At 43.2% G+C, this 21,943-nt stretch overlaps 1 protein-coding gene across 2 annotated transcripts in view; it reads right to left on the bottom strand.

Moving 5' to 3' along the window:
• Positions 1–400: 400 nt before the first annotated feature.
• CRACDL (CRACD like) overlaps positions 401–21,943 on the bottom strand; it is a 64,806-nt gene continuing 43,263 nt past the window's right edge. For both annotated transcript variants that reach the window (XM_061988501.1, XM_061988499.1), the window contains exons 5-11: positions 21,745–21,909; positions 21,043–21,111; positions 17,574–17,798; positions 13,843–15,460; positions 3,487–3,686; positions 1,679–1,814; positions 401–884 (exon numbers count right to left, since the gene is read on the bottom strand). In XM_061988501.1, the coding sequence (XP_061844485.1) occupies positions 739–884; positions 1,679–1,814; positions 3,487–3,686; positions 13,843–15,460; positions 17,574–17,798; positions 21,043–21,111; positions 21,745–21,909 (2,559 nt within the window). In that variant the 3' untranslated portion in view covers positions 401–738. The remainder of the gene's footprint in view (positions 885–1,678; positions 1,815–3,486; positions 3,687–13,842; positions 15,461–17,573; positions 17,799–21,042; positions 21,112–21,744; positions 21,910–21,943) is intronic.

Genomic DNA, 21,943 nt, shown 5'->3' with positions numbered 1-21,943 from the left:
CAGGTAGGAAAGCAATTGTGAATGCATTGATGAGCTTCCAAGTGCAGTTCGGTTTCCTTGCTGCTCTCCTGCCTGCAAACATCGTGCAACCAAGGTTCCTCACAGAAGGAGCTGAGGAATTTTTATTCGTGCTTATGCATAAATGTGTGTATTTGTGCCTCCTGAAATGTAACCCGAGACCAGAAACTGGACTGCTTGGCTCAGTTAGGCAAACAGGCAGCTCAAGCCACACATTTTAATAGAGTTCTCACTAGCAGCTATTCATGAGTACCTCCAAGGGCCAAACAGCTTTGAGACAAAGAGTATCGGGCGATTCCAGTGAAACAGATCAACAGAATCAGGATGTTAGTGCACAGTTTATAAATGTAAACAGAGAAAACCATAACAAACACAAGTCTCCAACAGCAACAGATGTTCAGCAAAGTTTAGCAAAGATCCTGTTTTGATGCAAATGTCATTAGAAGCAGAAAACACAGGAAATACGTAAGGAAAGAGTTTTATTTCCTGAAGTGTAAGTATGTCCTTAGCATAATTTAAGTAATCCATTGCCACTGCAATCCTGATTGCTACAAAGTTGAAGGTAAACTTTTTGACTGCACCTATTGCACACTTTCTCCACAGCTGTATAATAAAACCCTTCTCCTGTATCAAGAGATTCTTCACTGCAATTAGCTGGCCTGTACAAGTTCAGTTAGGTAGCTGACTTAATTATGGAAGATGCTAATTGTTTGCACCTCTCTATTTTATAATCTGTGGCATATCACTCCAAGCTTGTGATTTCTTTTTGGCCAGTTCCATCCACGACGGCTCATCCGGAGCAGCACTACTGGCTTTCTTCAAGTGGCTTATTTCCTCTTTATCCACCAGAGCTGGAGATGGAGCTACTGTGAATAAAACACAGGGACATTTTACATTTGCTGGCTCTGCAGCTCTACAGCCTCTTTCATTGCTAACTTCCCACATTTCATGTGAAATCTTCTTCTGCAATACGTTATTGAGGAAATAACTCCTCTGTGCTCAAATGAATACAGTGTTTTCCTCATCACTAATATCTTTTGGTCCCTAAGTTTACCAAAACCAACAGGATGACCTGGATTCCTTGCCCTGCCCTTTGTTAACACTCAGGTCAAAGAAGTGAGAGTCTTTTCATTAGCAAGAGCATTCATTTGCTAATTCTTCCTTTAGCCAGCCCCTGACTCAGAGGAATTTTATTACCTTCAAAACTTCTGCCCTTCTTTCAAATTTGAATTAACCAAAGAGCTTCAAGGTTACTGTGAGAGGACCGATGGGCAGACAGTTTGTGATCACGTGATTCCACTTGCTGGAATGAGGAAACCACATTAAAATCAAAGGCTATTCAAAATAGTTTTGCGTGCACTTTACATTTTATGCTGGGATGGTGCATTTGGGACCCCCTCCTGTGAAACGGCCTAGTGCTTGATTCACGTTGCTTTCAGCACAAGTTTCGACTGCTCTGTAATCAACCTGGTTGAAAGAATATGCCACCGACTAAAACCCAGATGTGAGTGCTGAGAAAAGAGTTTGCCCTCGCTGTCAGGGGGGCTGGGGAAGAGATTAGAATCTAGCCCTTAACTCCTTTTCCAGCACACTCGAGCAGGAATTCTTCTGACAAGGCTGTGAGATAACAAGCCTACATTTTAAGCCTTTTGTTTCCTACCAGGGACATAATGTGTCAGTGAATTGGTTCTGGGCAGCGGCTCCTTCACTTCAGACTTTGTCTCTTTCCTCTGTTCTTCAGAAGTGCTTTTAGGTACCAAGTGTGAAGGTTTGCTCCATTGCAGCTTCACTGATCCCTAGACAGAGAGGGACAAAATTCAAGTAATGCAGAGAGAACAAAAATGGTTTGGAAGAACATGAGCCAAAGGAGTGGATGTGGTGCCACATGTGCTCACTGCACATTGAGAGTCCCAGTACTCTCAATACTTGATACCTGTTCAGAAAGCTCTAGTGGTTTCATGTTAGCATCCACGATACTCAACTTTACAAACTAAAAGTAGCCCTCTCTTATTAATAAATAACAGTATCTAGGAGTAGGTTATTATTGTCTTCAATACAAAATGTATTCCAAGCCCTTTGTGCACCTGTCCTAACATACATAGGATTTTGAAATAGCCTTGTTCTCTCACGTTTCCCTTCCACCTCCCAAATTTTGTGGGTTAGGGCATTCACTGTATTTTTTGATGGTTGATGGTAAATGCATTTTCCATTAAAAAGAAATCAAACATATACTCCCATGGATATTCTTGCTAGTATCAAAAACTACCCTGAAGTGATAGTGCCTGGTGCCATGTGGGAGAAGGAGAAAGTGGGAGTAGTACAGTGGCACCATGCCCCACATGCTGCAGTCAGGAGCATCTTCGTATGTTTCTCTGTCAGCTGAAATAAAATGCATGGCAAGAATTTTAGGGAATATTGCCAGCTAAAATCTGCAGTTTCCCATTCTGACACAGAAACTGTATTTTGGGATCATTTTAAGTGCTATGACAATGTTGAGCGTTATTGCAGCTCATAATTTCACTTTAGATATTATTTCTTGTTAATCTAACCACTGCTATTTTTCTAGAGATCTTGTTTATTCCAGGATATAACACAGCTATCTGTGTTTCTAACAGTAGCATCTGAAGCAAGAAAGTAGGCCATTTGCACCGGGAATGCAATACTAGTGTAGGACACACACAGTCCTGCATCAGTGCAGGTTCTGACTGTGCAGGAGGCAATGGAGGCAGCACTCACATGCTGCTGCCTCCATGAGCTAGCCCACTAGTAGGGAAGCCTTCTTAGTGTTCTGCATTGATGCCAAGTGCTTTTGCTGGCATAGCCTTGCCATCTGGGAAGTGGATTTGCTACAGGTACCACCCTCTCTTGCATAGGATCTTTGAAGAAACAGCCCATATTCCATGGCACCACTTGGGCTCTGAGTTATCCCTATACAGAGAACCACAATTTATATCTTGGCACCGTCTGTAAGTGCAAAAGTTATTTTTATCCTATTTCACTTCTCAAGGCTCTAAAAATTGTTACCTAGGAGCTTCTGGGACTGAGCTGTTCATTCAGTGTTAAATCAGCCAGGAAGTGTAGGAGATTCAATGAAATGCTGTGCTTAGAAAGACAGCTAAAGAGAACGTATTCCCTCCGTATTGAGAGAGATCTGAGACCGGGCAATTTAGCATCATATTTTGGGTATTTTAGCATGCAACACCCCCACTAGATCTGGTAAGTATGCATTGGGCACCCAAGAAATTTTACACACCTTGCATAGTTCCAGGATTTCTTGGAGATATAAAATTACATATCTGAACAATCACGAGAACTCTGAATCTGTAACACATATCTGAAAGCAGCACTTCTGATTATACTCATTAAGGTTCTGTAATCATTACAGCATGACTGGTAATAATAGCAGTAGATCCATAGAATACTACAGGAAGATGATACGAAAGCATCACAAATTTGTACTCTAAGTACCTCTGTCCGTTCCTTCTCTTTATTCTGTTTCTCTGTATCTGACTTAACATCCAGAGCCACAAGTTTTTCTCTGTCGACTTCCTGCTCCTGCTGCATACTCCTCTGTTTTTGCCTCGCTATGGAAATCCAGGCTGGCTCTGTAGGAGTGTTGGGATCTCCTCTGGAGTCTCCAGCAGCCACAGGGGAAGACACGCTTCTCTCTGTTGACAGATTATTTATGTACATGGTTATATGAAAGACAGTTCAGCTCACACTTGCTCGATACACTGATTGGTCCCAGGACGTGTGACCAGCCTGGATAAACAGGAATTCTGGTTAGTTTGGTCTCTAGAGAGCAATCTTCCCGTCCTCACTGTTTTAAGTTACTGTTGTACCAGTGAAAAACGCTTTGCATCTTTGTTCAGTGAGAGTAGCAGTGTCACTGCCCTCCCATGAGGGAGATGCAGAAACGTGAATTGAGCTTCACTAATCTAACCATTTTCTAAGGTCTCCCCATCTGCTCACTCTTCCCATCTGCTTCATGGCCCCTCAGTGACAAGCAGCAGCCGATTTGAAGCAGGATGCAGCTGGACTGAGGTGTTGCAAGGGCCACCTCCTCCCCGCTCCAGTTGCCCTTGGCTCCCGTTTGTCCCATGCCCACGCAGCAGCAGCCAATGCCTTAGTCTAGTTCCTCCTGTTCTGCCACCCCATTAGGAGCAGCCTCCTGGCACAGCCCCTCGGTGCCTGTGGGTGCAGGGAATGACTGGGCACAATGGTCTGTGGACCCAAAAATACTGCTAAAACCACAGGGGTAATTCAAAATCTTTTGACATGAGGTTAACTTTGGCTGCTGACACTGACTAGCAAGGAAGTGACCAGCAGGACCAGGGAAGTGGTTGTCCCCGTGTACTTGGCACTGATGAAGCCACACCTCCAGTGCTGTGTTCAATTTTGGGCTCATCGCTACAAGAGGGACACTGAGGTGCTGGAGCGTGTCCAGACACAGGCATACACTGCTGGAAGGTCTGGAGAACAAGTCTGATGAGGAGTGGTTGATGGAGCTGGAGATGTTTAGTCTGTACAAGAAGAGGCTGAGGGGAGACATGATCACTCTCTACAACTACCTGAAAGGAGGCTGTAGAGAGATGGGGGTCAATCTCTTATCTCCAGTAATGAATGACAAGACAAGAGGAAATGGGCACAAGTTGCGCCGAGGGAGGTTTAGATTGAAGATTAGAAAGAAGTTTTTCACTGAGAGGGTTGTTAGATACCAGCACAGCCTGCCCAGGGAGGTGGTGGAGTCACCATCCTTGGAAACATTTAAAAGACATATAAATGAGGTGCTGAGGGACATGGTTCAGCAGGGTTAGGTTAGTGGTTGGATGTGATGATCTTAAAGGTCTTTTTCAACCAAAATGATTCTATGATTCTATGACCGTGCTCCCTGTTTGGGCCAGTCACTCTCATCATGCTCTACCAGATTAGAGATTTCAGTGAAACAAGGAAAAAAAAGTGCTTCCTGGAGTAAAGGCTCACAAGTGCCACCCTGCTGTCCTCACAGCTGCTAACCAGGGATGAGCAGTACCCAGAGATGAAATACCCTCTATTCAAATATTCTGTGAAGGCAAATCCTGTCTATACAGTGAGCAAAGCTGGATCAAGAGAAGAGCTTCAGCTCCTCTAGTGGCTCCAGACTCCAGGTTCTCCCCTTCTTCATTGGCTCATGCTGCAACCAAAATTCCACTAACGTTGAGCCTCTGTGTGGTTTAAAAAAGGAACAAGAACAGTACTGACACTCTTAGAGCCACGTTAGAGCCATAAGGAAAGATGATTTAATCTTTCCCAGAAATTTCTGGCCACTAATGTACTTGAATTTGTGTAAGGCATTTCAGAGCAGAAGTTAAGCTTCTTATCCTCAAATCATGCATGGTCCTGTCCCTATGGAAAGTTTTTTACCTAGTTAGCATTCTATTCAGGGACCCAGGAGGAGACAGATCCAGTCAGGAAGTACTGCTGAGACCCTCAGGGCTCAGCTGCTGTGCTGGCATAGAGCTAGGCCATCCAGCACAGGACCCTCAATCAATGTGGCCTCAATCAGGAAAGCAGGTGAATGTCTCTGAAGGCACATTTGAGATGCCTCATAAAGGAACAGGACATTAAAGGTATGATGCTCTCCCAAGAGCTGGAGATTGCAAACTCAGGCATGTTATGAAAACCCACAAACTTTCTGTGCTCAGGGATTTTTCTCAAGCCACTATTGTACCTCACCAGAGAAAGACTAGTTATTTGAGCAAGAAAATATCATAAAGCCTACGTCAGCTAAAAATCACAAAAAGAGAAAGCACGAGTTTTGCTTTAAGGCTAAAGCAAGATGTTTTGCCAGCTGATGCCTGCATTTCCTTTCACATTCACCTCATGTGATCTTGCAGGGAAATCTCTGAAAGAAACAAGCCAGAGAGTCCAGCTGTGCAAATGCAGCACAGATAAAGCAGGGCCCTTGGGCACTGAGCAAGCTTCCCTCCTTCCTGCATGGCAAGCTACTTCAATTCCCTGCATCCTACCTACGCCCCCATTTTTCCATGCTAACAGCTGTTCCTCCCATAATCTTCTGCCTTTCGCTGTTTGCTCTCACTTCATTTTGTCTAATTTTACAGGATAACAGAGTACAAGGCTGGGAGAGATCTCAAGTGGTCCCCTAGTCTATCCTTCAGCTGCAAGGCAAGATCAGTTACAAGATCAATTTCACATAAAGCGTTTCCTGACAAATACATATCTAAGTCGTTCTTAAAACCTTCCAAAGATGGGACGGTTTGTCCCTAATCAACCTGTCCTACAGCTTGGCTGTTCTTTTTCTACTTGATTTTTTTCCCTGTTGGGTAAGTTAAGTCTTCTTTGCTCTAATTTGGATCCCTAACTTCTCCTATACACTATGGACACGAGCAGATTACTCATAGCCTCCTTGAAGCAGCCTTTTATGCATTTGAAGACTTAGACCATATTTTCCCCATTCTTTTAAACTCTCCTGATTGTTCATATTCTCTAGGTCACTCTTGATTTTGTAGGAATTGTCCTAATTCGGTTCAAGTCTTCTTCAAAATAACGGTGCTCAAAACTGTCACGTAGCACTTGAGATGAAACGGAAGGGCTGCCCCACTTCACCTGAGATGGTGTCTCGTACCCATCAGTCTGTATGATGAGTTTCTTACACAAATGTGTTATTTCTGCTTTGCAGTTAGTTTTTGAGCTCCAGATTATGTTACTTCCCCTCTTCCACTCCCCATTTGTTTCTCTGCATTGGATTATTTTTGCACACATAACAGAATTTTCTACTTGTCTACAATGATTTTTTTTTTCCAGACTATGTTTCTACTTTCTCAAGATAACCTTGATTTCTACTCTTGTCCTCCAGTGTGCCCACAGACTTTCCAGCTTGGTAATATTTGCCAATGTAATAAGCACATATTTACTTCTGTCACTCATGTCCTTAAATATACTTTTTGCCTTCTTTCACTGTCTACTCGTGTCAGTGCTCACAAACAGCAACATCTTTACCCTGAAGGCCCTTTTCAATCCACCCATCAGCTTCCTCATAACACTGGGAACCTGGCTTCTGCCGCGACGCTGCTAGTGATGCACTTCTTAGCCTCTGTGATTCAAAATCACCCTTTGTGGTCTGCCTCATTTTCCCTGTCACACCGCAGGAACTTTCTGTAAACACAGGCTGAACCGCACGTTGTCCCTCCCCTGCTCCCACCACACAATCAATACCAATAAAATGACTGCTGTGCCCAGGCTCTATTTACTGCGCTACATGTAATGGTCTTGCTCTGCTACCTGTGCTCCTGTTTCTCTGTCATCCTCATGGATTTAGGATTCATCTTCCTGTTACTTTGGCGCGACAGGGTTCCCAGCCCTGCCGTGACACGTCTGGAGGCTGCTATTAGAACAATGTTTTTTTCATAAGGCAGACACTCTAACGAAGGCGTCAAGCACTTTTCCTCTTCAGACAATTCTCCCTGATGAGATGCCAGACATCCTAGTCATGCCAATTAGAAGGCAGCCAAATTAGAGCCAAGTAGCATCTCATAAGAGATGGTATCAGAATGCCCCTGTGATAGTAGGGAACAAAAGCTCTGTACCATCATTTTGAAGATTTTATATGTTTCTGTACGGGCCAGACTTAGAACAGCAGTGTGGTATCACCTACAGAGGATGGAGAGCTGATCTGCTTCTGGGAGGGGCTTTGTTGTTTCTTTAAGCAATTATCTTCTGCTCTTGTTCCTCTGAAAGTATTTGCTGCAGAGAGCCAGACAGGCAGGCAAGGCAGGGGAAACGCCTTCTCTTCAGAAAAAAAAACCCCATCAGATGCAACCTGTGCAGGATTTGCTACCTCATCTGTCAGCCAGAATTACTGTAAGGGGTAGAAGAGGCATATTCACTGTTTATTATCTTTCCCATTGCCCAGAGGCCCTTTACATCCTTCCACCTCTATAACTAGAGAAGGTTTCTTGGCAGTATACACCTCACCGTTGTTCCAGCCAGAAGGTTGAAAGGTGGTGAAGTAATCCAGGAGATAGTACAGTGAAATGAGTTGGCAGTTTAAGGTGTTCTGAGACTCTCCTATGAAGCTCTTGGTACCCTAAGGGAAACCAAGAGGCCAAAAGGTTTCTCAGGAAGCAATTGTTTGCAAAAGAAGTGCTGCTTGCACATCTTCCCCAGTTCAGTGACTGACTGATCATCTTGAATAAGCCCTCCCTGTCTTATCTCATCCGGTCATGAGGTAGCCCATGTGCTTTTACAGTTCATCACATAGTAAAGCACAGCATTTAAGGAACCAGATAGTCACAGTGGGAACAGAAGTACTCAGATCTAATTTCTGCTTCTGCTGCACGTCACGTGCACAACAGTTCTTATCCAGTAAGTGCCACTTTCAGGGAGACGAAAACCAGTAGCATCCTCCATCAGAGGCTGTGCAAGTTCCAGACACCTCAAATGTCCCATGTTTCTCTTCTCCAGAGAAGCAGGGCTGGGTGTTACCTCAGGAGATTTTCCGAATAAAACTAGAATCTGGATCATATTCTTCAGTTCTTATTACAACATGTTATTTTAAACAATGTACTGTTGAACTCGTGGCATAATAGCTTTGAAAGCTAATAAAGGATATTGCTGGCAGCGATTTGTCTCTCGTTCACTCACAGTTTTAACCGTGTGATAGCATCTTTCCCTGATTTCCTTGGAGCTGGCTTGGCCTCAGGCTTTTTGAAAGACAAATGAGCCCCTTCTTCCCCCAGGGACAAGTCACCAGCAATGGGAAGATACCAGGTCAGAACTTGTCAAGCCATCAGGCTACTGTGTACATAATATCACCATGTATTAGAACTAGCATTTAATGTAGGCTGCTGAGGTCTGCTGCTGCCACTTGAAACCGCATGCCCTCCCTCCACGTCTTTCCTACAGTCCCCACATGCACATGGCTGCAAGACCAACCCCTCTGTCTGCCTCCTTCATCACTTCAGCTGCTTCCAGACAGACCATGAGGATCAGCCCTGAAGCCAAGTGCACCATAGCCACATTGTCAGCTGCCTCCCGCAGATCAGGGTCATCCGAGCTCTTCCCTGCTGGGTCTGACAGTGGTAGAGCTGGCTGCCTCAGTGGTCTCTAAGGGGTAAAAGTTCCCTGCTGCAGCCCCATTACATGCGTGTATCTGTTTCCTTCAGTATCTTACTAAAGGAGCATTTTTTTCCTCCCTCCCTCAGATTAAAGGTCTGATCTTATAGATGAAATTTCTTCTGCCCAAACACTGTGGAAATGAATGTGTACACTTCTCACTGGTAGTTGGATGTTATTCTTTAATGTGCATCAGTCTGGTTGCGTCTGATGAAGATAAAACAATCTTTATGTACAAAAGGAGATCTATGATTGACTTGTTATTGCACATTGGTTTATACACACACAGAAAGTGAAGGAGAAATACATACCTATTTCTGTCTATTGACAGACAGACTCAGTGTATTCAAGTGTATCTGGGGGTGTGGGTGTTGCTTATACGGATTCCCACAGCAAAGACATATTTAAACATCACACTGAGATTCAGGGACTGATTTTTTTTTTTCTTAGAGATAGCCTCAGATAGTGTAGCTGTTTTCTTTCGATCTAAAAGCCTTTGTGTACACAAAATATAGCAGAGGCTCCTTCTAACATTTAAATCTCATACCTGAAAATGAGCATCTTATGCCTGCAAGGGCAGCAGCGAGCGGCTGCTCTTTACATACAGCAGTGCAGGCGAGAGGTCCGAGGCAGAATATTAGAGCCTTTTGAAAGCCATACCTCTAACAGCAAGCAAAGCCAATTTGTGGATTCCCTGCATATTTTAAAAGCAAACATACTCAAAACTAATCCAAACAACTTTACACGGGGAGATAACACCCCCTGTACACAACAGCGTTGCTGCTTTATAACACCGCTTATGCATGCGCATTTAATGCCCCACTGTGGTATCTTTGCTTGTTTATAAAACACCATTTATTTTAAGAAGGGCTTTACAAACGCATATGGCATGTAGTATATCCTGGCCTACATATTTCCTTTTGTTGATTAAAGCACTACATGCATTTGTGTCAGTGTACACACCCAATACTTTAAGTTCAGACACAGCTCTCCTAAAAGATTTGGCTAAGTATTTCTGACGTTTCTTTCTAAGCTGCTCTGTGAGTTATTTGGCTTTCGGTTGAATCTGTACCACCCATGCCAGGAGAGTGTTTTTTACACAAGAAACTCCTGTGTTTGCATCAAAGTCTATTTCACTGCTGGAAAACGGCCATATTGCGAAATAGCCTGACACAACCGAAAAAGCAACTTCTTTTGGGGAAGGAAAAAAAACCAGAAAACAAGACTTCTTTCTTTTCAGCTGTGCCCAGGATAGCATCAGAGCATACAGAGAAACATTTTTCTTGTCATTTTGGAGCCAGCATTTGCCAGACAATACACAATAATTTCATTCACTGTTACGTTCACTATCCTTCCCCAAGCTCCTCTTCTCTGTTAGAGCACATCTCTCCGCTGCAGCTCCTTGGTTGCTGGTTTTTACGTACCCTAATACGCACATTCACACAGGTATCGCTTATGGTTTTGCTCTTGTAAGAACCTGCTAGCATATGTTAATTGCTTCTGCCCTTTACAGGATTTCTAGCAAAGTGTATCAACCTCAATAACACAGCTTCACTTTATAATTATTGCAAAGTCTTGTGCCTTTAGCTCCAGAAACTTACAAATGACTCCTCCTGAGGTGACTAATTTCACACAGCCGTTAAAGAGCCACCTTGCAGCCTGACAGAGTCCAAGCCATCCCCTGCTAGTTCCCCATAAAACTCTAGAGAGCAGAGAGTGCTGCTTTTGCCTGGTAAGCCAGCAACCCACCAGCCCTCCAGTTGCCTTCAGTACCACAAGTGCTGAAATGTTGAAAACTGAACTGAATGAACTAAATTGCTTCTGCTCACCCCAGGACACAGCAAACTGACTATTTTTTCAAGACAAGTGTCTGTGGAAAGGGAACTGCACCCCCTTACATCACCATTTCACAGCTTGTCTCCTTGTTTGGCGCAGGGGTTTTCTAAAAAGCAGCAGGAAGAAATTCCCTGAGAGAGAGCGACAAAGTATCTCCCAACAGTGACCACAGCTTTTCAAGAGGGGTGATGAACTCAAGGACTAGGAGAGGGCTGGGTGCCAGCATTAAAGGCAGTTGAACAAAAAAGAAAAATATAAAAAGGAAAAGAAGTGGGTATTCCAGCAGATGAGGAAGTCAGAGATGTGGCTCGTAAGCCACATCATCCACAGAGGCCTGTGCTGATTGTCAGATTTATCCTGACTGTAGTTGCAGAGACACGCTTCTGACCCACTGAGCTGAGGCAAATGTTTGAAAGGGCTTAAAATGATGTTTGGGGAGGGGTATTGCCCTGCTAGGCCCTTCCTGTGTCCTGCGGCTCTCATATGCCTCACAGATGAATATTGCCTCTGGGATGGCCATGCAACCCCACTCTTCACTGCTGGTGTGGCCCCAGGGCAATCAGAGGGGGTGGACACACTTCCTTCACCTATGACTTCAGGTGGCCAGCTCAGGGCGATGTGGCAACTTAGCACAAGTTGGTGCTTGGTCAGATCTCTAAGGAGAAAGGTCTGCAGATGGGTAGGAAGCACCTCCAGTCAGGTTGGAGCAGACTATTTAGAATAGTCTATTCTATTTAGACCATTTAGAATATCAAGATTATTTAGAATAGCCTCATTTCTCTTTAGGATGAAACTCTTTCTGTTTCCTGGCATGCACACATATCAGAACTCATTACCATGCAACTTGAAGCTGGAGCTACGTGGAACTGCAACAGCTTTGCTAAAGGTGATAACAGTAAGATCAGCGGGGCAGCGGATTAGAAGGAAGACTAATTCCCATTGCAGACCAATCTGCACTACCATGTTAAACAGCCTCAGGCCATAGAGATTTGGTGTAATATTGGCAAGGTGGAGAAGAACATGCTCAAAACAGGGCTCCTCAACCTGTAGCCCCAAGTTCAAATTCCAGGTGAGTGCATCCCTTCCAGGGAGGCTGGAGTGCGGCGCTCACCTGCAGACCCATTTTGCAGAGGACAGTCCTGAGCCTGCAGGCAGGACAACCCCAGGGCTGAGGAGACAGAGGAGAAGCCTGGGGGAGAAACATGCTCCCCAGTTCCATTTCTTCCTCTTCTCCCTCCTCCAGCACTCACTGTTTCCCACTCCACTCTTGCTGAGGGCATCCTAGGACTCAACAAGAGGGATGTGAAAAAAGGCTGTGTGCAGGAGCACTGATACTCCTGCTGCTTTCCTCTGTCCTCTGCCAGACCAACCCTCCCATGCTAGGTCTCCTCCCTGCTTGTTCTCAGTATCACCCTCCACAAAGCCTCAATCAGTCAGATATTTGGGTGTCACTACAAACAACCAACCACTCCTCAGGGAAGGGCAGAGGGGAAAATGCCTTTAAAGGACAGGTGGGGTGCAGGGTATGGGAAGCTCTGGCTGGTTGGCTGTGGGAACCTCGTCTGAGGACAGAAGCTGATGAATTCCCTCCTCTGTGGCCACTAGGAGAGCAGGAAACTGGCCAGAAGGCTTCAGCTGGCCAGAGCCAAAAAACATCTTTGATGTTGAAGCAGATAGTAACTGCAACTAGCTGCCACTCAGGGCATCAGCAAGTTGCCTCTGGGGCCAGGTAGAGGCTTTTGTCACCCTGCAGGACAAGTGGTCTGCTCTGCCCTGAGGTCTTCTTCTGGCTTGGTGTTTCCCCACTCAAAAGCTCACAGACTGACCCTAATCAGAGAAGAGCAACCAGAGAAAGGGAGCTCTGCGATGGCACAAAGAAAACTTTTCATTTGCTTGGCCAGCATCTCCTCCTCACATTCTTAATATTGAACCTGTGACCAGATTCAGGACAGGGAAGAAGTTTCTCCCACATTTCAGAAGACCTAAAGATGTTTTTTCTCCCCTCCTGGCTGTTCTCTGAAGTGAAAAGCAGAGATCTCCTGCTCCAAGTCCTTGAGCGTGCTTCACCTAACTTGTTCACCATTGTGGCAAAGACCTCAGACAGTGGTGTCACTTCCAGCCTTTTCTGTTCTCTGCCTATAGCCCACAATATATTAGTCTCCAAAGGACTGATTTTCTAAAAGACCTAACCCCATTATATAATACAGACAACAGGGTGAAATTTAACAATCTGCAGTAGATACAATCTTATAGTCTCTCCTGGCTTTTAACTCCAGGAAGCTGCAGGGCAGTTAATTTTTGTTTTTAAACAAGGCATGAGTAATGATAAAGACGGATAAATGATCAAGCAGGATAAATCTCTCACAGGAGAAAATAAATAAACAGCCTGTTGAGCATGTCAGGCAGTTACTGGTATTTCTGCCTTAATGCTATGGTGAAAAAGAAGGTCTAGAGGTCTGAGTCACTTATCCCACGTACTTAATGTGTGTTCCTGGCTTTTGAATTGCCACAGAGCAGTTCTAAATGAGGACACTTAATGGCTTGATATTTCTGTTCCACAATAGAATCATAGAATGGTAGGGGTTGGAAGGGACCTTTAGAGATCATCTAGCCCAACCCCCCTTCAGAAGCAGGTTCACCTAGTGTCACTTTGAATATCCTTTAAACAATGCCCTGTCTACTGCTTCATCCCCGCTGCCCTTCTGATAATCTTTTCAGCAAGAGAGAATCGGGGAGTGACATCACTGAAGGCAAAGCCACCAGCTCACGCTCACAAGTGTTGTGATTGACACAACAGGGCTGCCTCAGGCTCTCTCACAGGTAAAGTCACTCCCTGAGACTTAAGGTAACTTTATAAAGTATCATGAATCTTACCAGGCACTTTAGAAGGATTCAACTTTTTCTCCAAGTCTCTGTCTTCACTTCTGGATTCGGGAGAGTGGATAGCTCGGTCTTGCTTCTCCTTGTTTGCAGTAGGATTTGGAACAGTTACGTTTTGCAAGGCTGGCTTTTTAGGCAATGGAGGTTTACTACTAAGCTGTTCAGAGGACTTCGCTTTGGGTTTGATCTTCTCATTTATAGATCCACCAACATTTGTATCAGCTGTTTTTTTGACCTGTGCCTTATCATCTTTTAGAAAAGAAGTCAACCCCTCGTTTTCTAAGTTAAACTCTGCACTGTATCTTTTAATCCCTTTTGATTCTAATGACGAGTTGTCTCTGTATTTCAAGGACAGTGAGGTGGATCTAAGTTTCACTTGAAAAGGACTTCTATCTTCATCGCTTGGCTGATTCTGGGATACCACCGAAGTATCACTTGGCACCGGCACTGGCACTGCATCAACAGCTGGAGAAATGCAGCCACTCAAAATTTCTGTAGGTTGGCCTATATTCTCAGAGTCAGGCTCTGGTGGCAAAGTCTCCTTTTTGTTGATGCTTTTGTCCTGTTCCAGATCTGATCCCTTCTGCAAGTCTTCTTTCCACTTCTCATTTTTTGTGGAGACCTTTGGTTTGGACAGGAAGAATCCAGTGTTTAATGGGCTTTCCAACTCTGATCTTTCTGGGAAGTGTAGGCTTCTGGTCCTTGGTCTCTCCAGTGCAGAGGAAACAGAAAACTTTCTCAAGGCATTGAGTTCATTGGCTGCTTTTTCAGCTTTCTTCTCCAAAAGTTCCTCCTTGTGGACCACTGACTGACTGTTCTCCTTCCCAGAAGCTGCTGCCTCTTGTGCAGTCTTTGTTTTCTCTAGAGAGTACAAAGCAGGTGATCCCATCTGCGTTGAGGAAGCAGGACGTGAAATATGGAATGAGTCCGTGGGCTGGAAGGAACCTACGGAAAGTTGCTTGCTGGACTCTGACAATACAGCAACTTCTTTCTTTGCCTCCTTATTATAGGGCATTTCCACAGGTATCTGATCATCCTTCTGCAGATTTTCTTCTGACCCTTCCAAGAAAACAATACTATTCTTACTAACTGAAATATCTTCTTCAGATGGTATTTTATTTACTGAAAACACAGTAGGATGCTCCTTATTTTCTTGATTTGAAATATCTATTGACACATCACTCACATCCCCAGACAACAGAACCGATGTTTCTGAGGAATCTTCTTGCTTTTCTACTTGTCTGTCTGGGCTGGAGGAGGAAGTTGTGGAGTCTTTGCCTTCCAGCAGCAACGAAGACTCGGACTTCACACATGTTGTCTCCAGTGTTGTTTGGCAGCCCTCTGGTTTATTCTCTGGTAGCTGGGCTTCCTGTACAACAGCAGACTCAGAATTAGGTTGAGTCATCACTGGTCTCAAAGCAGGGAGAAGGTCCTCAGGCATTCTAGGCTTTGGCCAGGCATCCACATCCTGCGCTGCAGCTGTGCCATACGGCAGCTCTTGATTGCTGGGTTTAAATACAGCATCTAGCAAGTCTGTTTGCATGTCCTTTTCATCATCCTCTTCTTCTTCTGGGGTACAGCTCAAATCAGTCAGGGATTCAGACTGCGTCCTCTGCAAGAAAGAGATTGAGAAAGCCCCATCACCATGTACGGATGCACTTTTTTCCAATTCATCATTACATTTACAACTGAGATCTTAGAAAGGAAGGCAATAATTGCCTCCAATGCTGAGCTTGCTGTTTCCTTAACCTACATGCTGGATGCTTTTTGATCTAAGCAGACTTTGGAAAAATGTATTTAACCAATATAAAAGCAGTGAGTGACACTTCCTCTGGACAACTAGTACTTTCATGCCTTTGTAGATGGGAAGTTCATCAAAACAATAGCCATTGGATTGTCCTTGGCACTTGATTCCCCAGAGCATACTGGCTATGTTGTGTTGCTCTTAGGCAAAAAGCAGCACTTGAAAGAGAAAAATCTGTCCCTTTGTATTTTGCTACTTCACACTAGCATTAAAACTAAAACAACCCATTCTTCCTAAGGCATGACTCTGAAGAGGGAAGGGTACATAGAAGGAAGAGCAAAAGCCTAACAAGTCCATCCAGTTATGACACTCTATGCCAGCTGAGTGGCTACCCCCCTACAGCACTTTTCTGTCTAATCCCACTGCCATACAGTGTGACAGCCTTGCCTCCTTTCTGCAAAAGTCTTCTTTTTCTTTCAAGAGTTAGACTATTTGATTAAAAAAATTATAAATGCACACATAGTTATCATACCATTAAGCTTCAGGTATGGACTGGTTAAATACACTGCATTGTTTTAAAGCACATTATTAGGCTGCTGAATAAGGCTTTTCATATTGTGCCTGTATTAGCTCACTGATTCACTGTACTTTGTTGAGTAAATGTAATTTTTGGATGTAGGCCCTAATTCTAAGAACACAAAACGTATGCCCTGAAGACAGTTTTAAGGTTCTTCCCACTTCTTGTTTTGCAAGTGCATTTGCAAAGACAGAGCTGCAATGCCACCTGCATTCGCAACCCACACACGCAGGAACATAAAGCAGAAGACATCAGTTGGCCAGAAGCAAGGTGCACTGACAGAGCCAGGCATGAAAATATTAACAATTGTATTATCAAAAGATATGAATGCTCTCTGTTGAAAACCAGGAAAGCTCAGTCATCTGGCAGTTTATAGGCAGGAAACAATGTTAGTGGTTTGATCAGTGAGTCATTGCTGTTCACCTTTTTCTAAATAACTAGCTCACAGCAGTGCTCTACTGAGGCCAAAGATCACGCACAGATTTTGCAAAATACAAAGCATCACCGAAGTAATACCTCGAAATAGAGAGAATAATATTCCTGGTGATAAGCCAATTTAATGGCTATAATGTACTAAAAAGTGACAGAAACCACAATGAAGTGTAAATACTGTAGCAAGAGTTGCAAACTTCAGTTCTAAAAGGAGAAGAAAAATTAACCTATGCCCTTCAGAGATGACATAGAATCAGATAAAGGGTGTTCTAAAAGGGTGGTTTAAAATACTTTTTTTTAAAAAAATAGTGAGCACTTTTTAATAGGTTCCTTTTTAAATTGTTCACACATTTTTTTAACTGTCTTTTTTTCCCTCTGCAGACATTAAAAGTCTCTGCAGTGCACATGAAGGGTTTATAAGCTTCAGGGTAGGCTGAGATTTGAATTCAGGACAGACCTAAGGTGCAGAATTAGGCTCCAATTAACAGGTCATGACTTACTCTTTCTGTAATTTTTGAAAATATAAGCCCAATTACACCTGCAAAGTTAAAACAGCAACTCCATGAACAGTCCCTCAAAGACTGAAGATTTTACAAGACCGTTCAGACTAGGAAAAGTACATGAGTTGATTATAACACTTAAAAAAAACCCAAATATGAAATGAAGAGTCAGCCCCAACTTCTGCAAGCAAGAAGTTTACTAGAAGTTTTACTAGATTGTATTGCACAGTAAATTTAAGAAATTGTTACATAAACTGCTGCATCACATGTAAACAAGTAAATTCATGAAATTTAATCTCTTTCTAGTGTCTACTCCATTTATGTAGCCTCATCAAATAATGGCTATTAAAACCCAATGAAATATCCACACCTCAATCTGACTTTTCTTGTTGTATCTGAGATTGAAATACAAAGCCCAATAAGAACTTTGTGGGTTTGTCTCAAAGGTGACACTGATTGTTTTCACAAGTACCTGAGGAAATCTTCTCATTTTACTGGATCTCAGTTTCCGGGGTTTTATTAAAAGCTTATGTTTAGCAGCAGAATTATCCAAGCAAGAGGAAAGCTCAGGTGGGGTGTCAAAATCGGCTGCAGGCGAGATAGTACTGTCAGATATCTGGGAGGCTTCATCACTTCCATGCCTAAAGAACAGCTGACCATCTGTAGAGCGAGATCTAGAAGAAGGATCCAATGTAACCTGATAAAAAAAAAATCCCCAAATAAAGAATCAAACCAAGAAGCAAAGATACAAAAATAACAATTCTACAAATAAGTGGCTGTGGTTAGCAACGTTTTAAGACTATCTTTTCTCATCTCTTTAAAAGACATTTTATTTCCTAATGTTGCATGTGGTGCATTGGTGTAAATTTTGCATTTTTAGCTTCTTGAATATCATGCTATACTGTCCAGTGGGAAGGACAAAGGCACATTTAACTAGAAGATCTAAAGCACACAAACACATGACCAACGTGTTTTAGAAGACAGACTTATGAAGAGTACTCAGTTACAGAACTTAAAAGGGCCAATTTCCTTTCTGGGTCGGTCCTCCAGCATCTGTGCATTGGCTCCTACCCACAACTATGCTGGATTGGAACATCTCCAGCTTCCTATATGTCATCAGGTCCCTTCCAACTCTACAATACCCTCCTAAAGACAGAAGAATCAAACATTAGTGGCATTTAAACTTAAGTCACATGGTTTTTACTTCATGTATTTATATCTGCAAAATAGCTATGGAGTTATCTGAAATGTAAAACTTAATTTGTAGACTCTTTTGGGAAAGGAAACAATGGACAATTCCTACTAAAGGCCAATAATCTATCCAGAAACAACTCCTGTATGTTGCAAGAGGTGCAATACTATTCATGAAGGTGGAATCCAGCTTGGCCACACTCTTCACTGAAAACTATCCTAGTCCCAGGGCTGATGCAAAAAGAAGACTGACAAATTGATTAAAAAATACTCTAAAACAGGTTCTTCACTTGTCTTGGATTCAATTTTTGCAAATAGGCAAAACAATATTTCCAGCTATCTGTCATAACATTAACATGACCTCTGACAACTTATGATAAGCACTTCCTTTGAAGGCTTGAAATTCTGGTTCATTTTACCAGAGGATCTTTCTTCCTTTGTCATGCTTTGTTATGCAGGTTTTCCTCTTCTTTCTTCTTCTCTCTTCTTCTTTCTTCTTCTTTACTTATTTATTTGGAAGTATCATTTTACTGAGAGGGTTGGATGGGAGAAGGGGACAGCAGGATGGTGCTTGTTTAGTTTAGGGAGAGAAAAAGCATCAGCGTTTTCTGCAAGTAGAATCCTGCATTATGCACCACAGCCAAGAAATACTCTGTGGTGTAGTGAGGGCCTGCTACAGCTTTCTCAATGGCCAGGGGAAAATTCACATTGATTTTAGCAGAGGCTGGATCCAAAGCTTCTGATCATATTTTCTATTTAAGAAATAAAAAAGTAGCTCAGGCATGCTGAATAATGGATGCTCTCAATAATTTTTACTCTACAATATCTGCAGTCTAGTACTCAAACATGACTAATGTACAACAAACGATACGTGGCTGCGTTACGCATTAGTACCTAACAGTGAATACATTGACATTTCAGTTCCATGATAAAGACACAGCACATGTTCTCTTTCAAGGTATGTCATTATTTGCCTGTCTTTCTTCTGCCTTCTGCTTTTCCTCGAGAACCTCACATGTCTTCTCCTTGGCAGTGCTCACTGTTGGCCGTTACGCTGGAAAAGCAAGAATCTGGTTTGTTACTTAAATTTCAGCAGCCTGAGGGAATGCCAGCTCTGAGTTGTCTGCAGAAGTTGCTTGTCCCACAAAGTCTGGCTTCAGTGAAACCTGCCGGAGGAGGGGACAGCTGGCAGACCCTTTCTCCAGATCTCATGTGCACGTGGCTCAGTTATCCTTCGGCTGGTCGGGCTGGGTGGCACAAGGTGGGGAGCCATGAAGGAGCCCCATCCCCAAAGCCCTGATGGGTCACTTGCAATCCTTCTCCCTTCTTCCATCCAGGAAACCTTCCAAGACACAGCAAGTGTCACTGCTGCCCAAAACCTCACAGCTGTGTGGTGCAAAAGCTTCTTAGCCCTGTGGTCAGCTGGTCCTGGCCAGCCCTTCTCAGCTGGTCTCCTCTGACTTCTAGAAGCAGGGCTAATCTCTTCAAAACGCCAGGTAGTAGAGTCTGCAGACTGGGAGGATATATTTGAGATGAGGCTACTTTCTGGCTGTGCTCTGAAACTGGACTGGGATGAAGAGAGCCCTGAGTTTAATGATGGAGCATGTGGAAAAAGCTGAGCAATCGCATAGTCACCATTACGCCTCAGGAGTCAGCGAGTGAGTCAGAGAGTGATGTTAATGGAACAACAGGGAGACATAAATCCTCTGTTAGCAAACATGCATTTGAACTGGACAAATTTACAGCCAGCCTACATCAGTCTTCAAAAAATACCTTCTTCATGCGTTCTGTTATTTTTCTTAAAAAATATCAACATTTCACTGCATGTAAGCAGTTTTTACAAACAGCTTCATGTGAAATCTAACAAGTGTGGCCAGAAATCTTTGCTGAGCCCTGCTGCAGCTGGCCTTGAAATACATTTTGCATAATTACCGAGGAATAGCCAGCTCAGGACTAGCTTCTCTATTTCCTTTCTGCAGTTCCCCTCCTCCTCCTATTTCTAGAAAATGCTTTTCCCCTTACCCTCTGTGTTGTTTCCACCATGATTCCAGCTGCTGACAACTAAAAGGGACTCTTCAGAGCCTTTCAAAACGGCCTTTTAATCAGCCGGAACGGCTTGCTGCTGATTGAAGAAAGCCATCTATTTGCCTGTACTCATGTCCTGAAAACATCACTTCAGCAAAATTCACAGCCAGAATCCAACTGAAGGCTGAACTTTAGACTCCTAAGCGGCAATGTCAGCCACTATCATCAGAAGAACACATTCTCTATCAGTGTGAGATAACCTTGTACTTAAAGCAAGGGTCTGGGCAGATTTCAGATGATCTAGATTTTGTTCACAGCTCCTCAACAAGCTTCCTCCCTTATCCTATGCACATAACCCAAGCAGCCTTTACCTCAATTTCTTGTCTTTAAAAAACAGGGATACTGTTTCTAAGGTGTCTGAAGCTGTTTGGTCGTGCTTAGAGATTAAATCATGTCTGTAAAGTTTGCTAAAGGATATGAGCTATTCTAGAGGGCTTAATTATCAGTGAGACATCACCTGGCATCAGTTATGTTGATAAATAATCACAACTTTTATGTTAGATGGACAATTAAAAAAGCACAGCAAACAGACAGGCATGCAATTACACTCAGGCAAGGTTGGTTTTCACAGCAGACAGGCAACAAAGTAATATTTATGTCTTATATTTCTTCTAAAAACTACTATGCATAATTGCTTGGCCCTTAATACATTTGGCAGAAGTTACCTGTTCTTCTTCTTCACTGCCTGTTCCAGCTAAACTCAAAGAGCTAAGGTGGTTGTGAGAGTCAGAGAACTGTGGGATGGAATGAGGAAGAGATTCAGTAAAAGATGACAAACAAGGTGGATATAACTCACAGAAGTTCTCTACACAAAGTGCACACAGATACTGACAATATAAGTTGTTTCTCTCTATAGTCTTGGGGATTAGCAAAGACACTGCAAACGTGAAGTGTAAGGCATGCACATAAAGAAAGAAATAATGTATAACAAAACTGTAAGTTAAAAAGAAAAGCAGTTTCCAATTATTTTATGTTTCTTCTTCCGATGACAGCATACAAAACATTAAAGAAGAGAGCTCTCTTATCATCACATTCAAGAGGGAATATAGATTTTTCAGCCCTTTTTATGCCTGGCAGCTTTCTGTACTCCATAAAAAAACCCAGCATCCCCATGCACACACACAAACACATCCGCTGCTTCCTAGTTCTGCATTTTCTGGCATGATATTTCTATTTTAACAGGAACAGAGATTCTAAGTAGCTGTTTACACAGAGATAGCATTTTCTCACTTCGAGTAAGGTATTTCTGAATTGTTCAGAGATAAAGTAGTGATACATATAGCAAACCAAATTATTTATTCTGCCTTCCACACATAGGCAGGACAAATCATTAAACGCTGATTTTTGTCACCACCAGAACTACTCACTCTTGTTGCTCTGCCTGAATTTAGGTTTTCATGGAGCAAAGACATTTCCGGAGGGCTCCTGGGTAATCCATCATCTTCAGAACTCGTCCCAGCATCCTCTGTTCGCTTTGCATGAAGTCTGAATGGAGGTGGAGGTCCCAATTTCATGGTCGGCTGGAGTTTCAACTTCAACGTAGCAAGAAATACATTAGCATGTGAT

Source organism: Colius striatus, chromosome 1 (genome assembly GCF_028858725.1).
Source record: "Colius striatus isolate bColStr4 chromosome 1, bColStr4.1.hap1, whole genome shotgun sequence".
In the NCBI taxonomy this organism is placed as follows: domain Eukaryota; kingdom Metazoa; phylum Chordata; class Aves; order Coliiformes; family Coliidae; genus Colius; species Colius striatus.
Note: the sequence above shows the minus strand (reverse complement) of the source record. Positions and strands in the feature narration are given on the sequence as shown.